This window comes from Olea europaea, chromosome 6 (genome assembly GCF_002742605.1).
Source record: "Olea europaea var. sylvestris chromosome 6, O_europaea_v1, whole genome shotgun sequence".
Taxonomy (NCBI): domain Eukaryota; kingdom Viridiplantae; phylum Streptophyta; class Magnoliopsida; order Lamiales; family Oleaceae; genus Olea; species Olea europaea.
The window spans coordinates 12,192,113-12,196,372 of NC_036242.1; the positions used below are offsets into that span (position 1 = coordinate 12,192,113).

The 4,260-nt window shown below is 34.5% G+C and overlaps 1 protein-coding gene across 1 annotated transcript; it reads right to left on the bottom strand.

Moving 5' to 3' along the window:
* Positions 1-737: 737 nt before the first annotated feature.
* LOC111395859 (zinc transporter 1-like) lies at positions 738-2,514 on the bottom strand. The gene is made up of 3 exons (XM_023022059.1): positions 1,594-2,514; positions 1,367-1,516; positions 738-1,159 (listed from the first exon to the last, which is right to left on the bottom strand). Exons 1-3 carry the CDS (start codon positions 2,212-2,214, stop codon positions 854-856), a joined length of 1,077 nt encoding a protein of 358 aa, XP_022877827.1. The 5' UTR covers positions 2,215-2,514; the 3' UTR covers positions 738-853.
* Between the last annotated feature and the right edge of the window lie 1,746 nt (positions 2,515-4,260).

Below are 4,260 nucleotides of genomic sequence, written 5' to 3' on the forward strand. Positions count from 1 at the left end.
AGATGAAAGCCTATTGCCGTATTGCAGATTCTTCTGCAAATAATCAACGGAAATCTTGCTCCTCGACTGCGATTGGAGCTCTTGCAGCCAATGTGAAGTCCCCATTGATAATCAGAGATGATCGGATCAAGCGTTGTGTATGATAGAAATTGGAAGATGAAAGAATGGAAAATATTAAGATGGTGTTTGGTAGGGATTAAAATTAAATTTTTTAGTAAATTGTGATCGAAGTTTTTGAAATATATGGTTGAAAAGTTGTGTAATTCATAAAAGATGTGATTAATATTGATTGTTTGACTTTAACTTAGATTAAAATCAGATTTTAATCCAAACCAAACATGAGCTAAAGTTTGAGAGATACACTGATTTTTGAGATTATACTTTTAACAAAATTAAAATATATTTTTTATACAACTGAAAATATAATTAACATCTGATTTTTGAATAAAATTAGTTAAGTCTTGATTAATGATAAATGTAATCTTAAATTACGCTAAAAAAAAAAAAAAAATACAAACTAAGTGGGCCTGCGCGGCCACTGGATATCTGTATGAATTGAGTTAAATGCAAGATCAATATGTTTCAATGCTTAATTACTATATGGATAAAACTATTAAACAATTTGAATTGTTAGATAAACGAGAAACTTAGTTGTTTTTATCGATATGTTCATCATCATTGTTTCTTTATGGTCCTTTACATTGTGCTTATGCTTTTTCCAGCCGTTATCTAATAAGAGTCTTGTAATGATTGTTACACGTAGATAAAAACTTGTTAGTTTAATAAGCATTGGAAATTTCCATGAGAAAAACCATAAGAGAGTGGGGAAAGGGGACATAAAAGTGAAGGGAAATTATGCCCATTTGGCCAGAAAAGACATACATCCAGCACCTAGTAGAAGTGAAATATGTGCTCCCAGCTGCAGTCTAATGTTGTTCTGCATCCTAGGATTCATAAAATCTGCTGCTAATAGATCGACAAGAGCCATATAAATCAGTATCCCGGAGGACGCGGAATTCAAAATCCCTTCAATGATAAGAGCAGTCGGGCTATTTTCTTTGTACACATTTGATATCCCGATTCCTATGGCGATCCCAACTGGGGTGGTGAAGGAGAAGAAGAGTGTCATAACTGTCGTTGTTAGGGACTTGAATTTGGCCTAATCGTGAAAAAATTAACTATTTAGAGAAAGAAAACAAGGTGGGATACTTGGAATAATTTCCTTGCTACCACTGGGGAATAAATGATGGAAACATTATGATAACAAAAATATGAACCACAAATTGGTACATGATGAAAACATTATGACAACATTTGTAACTTTGTCGATTCCTAAAATTTAGTATAAATTTGCTTGAGAGAGTACCTGAGAGATGCAACCACCAAGTCCCATGCCTTCAAAAAACTGATGGCATGATAGGGCTGCCAATAGAGTCTTTACCGTGTCAGGGTTATCTGAAGCCCCCAGTGAAATTCCAATTACAACTGAGTGCACCACAATTCCCAATTCCAAAACCTACACAAAACAATTTGAAACCATGCTCAAGACTGATCACCTCATCTAAAAGTTTAAACAATTGATCTAGAACTTACTTGTGATATTATGCGCTGCCGGACAAGATCAAGAACCCCGGTTTCATTACCAGGGATTGCGGCTCCATGAGCGTGACCGTGTGTGGCGTGAGTGTGTACATGAACATGTCCTGCGTGTTCATTGCTAGCCTCTTCATCCACGTTCACCTGTTTAATCTTGTTAAAGTGCATCTTCTTGTAGAAACTTGTTGCAATTGTGTCCACGGCTAGTGTCCCAATTGAAGCCACCATTGCGACGAATCCTGCGAAGGGAAATTTCCCCCATGGATTCTGGCTAAGGCAAGGAGATGTCAATGTCTCGAATGCTTCAGGAAGGATGTGAATGAACCCAGTTGCTAAAATCACTCCAGCAGCAAATGCTTTAATCATGAAGAATATGTCATTCTCTGGGCGTAAAGCTTCGATTTTTCTGCCAAGAAGCGGGAGACTCACACCAATACAACCAGAAACAAGAACAGCAGCTATGGCACTCAGTTTGTACTTAAGGGCCTCGGTTTTATTCCGGTGCTCGGATTCATCATTGCACGTGCACTCTCCGGCCACCACCGCCGGAAGCGAAACAACAAGAAGGGATGTTAAGATTATGATCTTATGAGCAGAATTCCACGGAAGACTGCTCATGTCGAATCAGAGCAAGTGAAGAATTACAAGTTTCTGAAATTTTGAAGGAGATGTGTCTTACTGTCTTTTGTGAGTACTATATAGAGAAAGGTGCTTTGTGGAATCTTTATTAAAGGGCCAATTAATTAACAAGAGTATATTGATGGATGGTGGACAAAAACCAGCAAGAAACGATATATTTATATTAGAATTAAGCTCCTTGTACAGATAAAATTTACGGAAAACATTATAGGCGACAACGCTGCATTGGCTGGTTTAACTGTGTTTTTTGTCCAACATCTAATAAAATCTTATCGGTTGACAATCTATCAAAAAAATTGTCAAACATTTATGTACATGTACCAAGATTGTTTGTACTGTTTCCAAAGTATTTTTGAATAGGACTTTATATGTGTCTGGCGTGTTTAGCAATGATATGATATGTGTGGCAACCTAAATATTAGGACAGTCGTACCATGTAAAGTGAAAGAATTTTTCTTGGTTACTCTTAAATATACATATACATTGTTGAAAATATTTGAATGAAGAAATTGTTTTCCTTCGAAATGAAGATATATAAATTTGACAAATTTAAATCTAAGTGTTTAATGACTAAAAGTGATGGCTTTTTAAGTTAGAAAATTGTTTTACAATGATTATGTCTTTAACTTAAACGACCTTTGATCCAACAGTTCCGTCTCTGTGTGGAAGAATGCCACTCTTTCAATTTCGTATATTTTTCATAAAATGACTTGACTTTTTATTTTTGAAAAGTTGCAATCTTTATGAAAGGCCAGGTCTTTTAGATGAATGGTCTCACATTCAAAATCTATGAATGGGAATAAAACATTTTTACATAATCCTCTATTTATCTTACAAATAAACTTGTTCGTGTAAAAATTCTATATTAAATGCTCGTTCAATGTTCAGTGAGAAGTATTCATTGACTCCTATGTTATTGAGGTACGGTTTTCATAGAAATGAAAAAAACTTGAGCAGTAGGAATGAAATTGTTTTAAGAAGATATCATGATTTGATCGGCACAGATTATTTTGTAATTACTTATTTGGATAAATTATAACTTAAAGTCTAATTGGACTTAGACGAACATATACACAGTGATTTCACTAGAATCAGTAAAACATTTTTAGAGCTTGTTCGGTAGTGATTTTGAGAATTGATTTTTTGACCGTTGGAGGGAAAAGTGGGTTCTATCTGTGAGAGGATAAGTCAAAAATGACGATTTGAATAGTGAAATAATGGTCAAAATTTTGATTTTTTAGGGTGAAAAAATCAATACCAATCATGCAATTAGTGATCATATTGCAAAGGAGTTCTATTTGTAATTCTCTCGAGCAAAATAGGATTATAATATTGGGCTAAGAGGGGCACTGTTATCAGTTGTTGCTTAGTCAAGAACAACCTTTAAAAGTAATACTAGTTAACACTTAAAAGAAAAAGATGGGAAAAAGGAGGCTGATCGAGACGTTTGGATTATCTTAAAACGAGTAAAAGTTAATTTTAAGTTTCTTTTTTATTGTTAAAAAATAAGAAAATCTCAATATCAAACACGTCGTAAATCACATTACTTCGTGATTATTGGTGTACATGAACGCAAAATAGAAAGTCTCACTATCAAACACGTCATAAATCATATCACTCGTGACTACTGGTATACATGAACACAAAATGAAAAATCTCAAAGTTGGACACATATCATAAATCATGTTACTCACTCGTGATTATTGGTGTACATGAATGCAAAATGTTGGATTGTATTTGTTTAACTTTAATTTAAATAAACAGTGTCACGAATACATAAGAATCATAAAATCCTAGAAAGGGGCCCAATCGATTATGCAACATTAAATAATAATATATGCTTTCTTTTCATGTAAATGGATAACTTTACTTGGTGGAGGTCGGAGTGGAGACAAAATGTTGTCATGCAAATCACCTTTCACGAGGGCTCACAGCTTAGATTTCATCGAACATCTTTTAGTACGTTGGTGTTTATTATCATGAACTCAGAATGTCGTTAGTCTCTCTCTCTCTCTCCCACTTTTT

Bases quoted from the DNA above. Each gene is read 5' to 3' on its own strand.
- LOC111395859 (XM_023022059.1), bottom strand. From the start codon at position 2,214: ATGAGCAGTCTTCCGTGGAATTCTGCTCATAAGATCATAATCTTAACA. The intron at 1,517-1,593 runs GTAAGTTCTAGA...TGTTTTGTGTAG, and splicing joins GGCAGCGCATAATATCACAA to GTTTTGGAATTGGGAATTGT. The intron at 1,160-1,366 runs GTACTCTCTCAA...TTTCACGATTAG, and splicing joins TTGGTGGTTGCATCTCTCAG to GCCAAATTCAAGTCCCTAAC.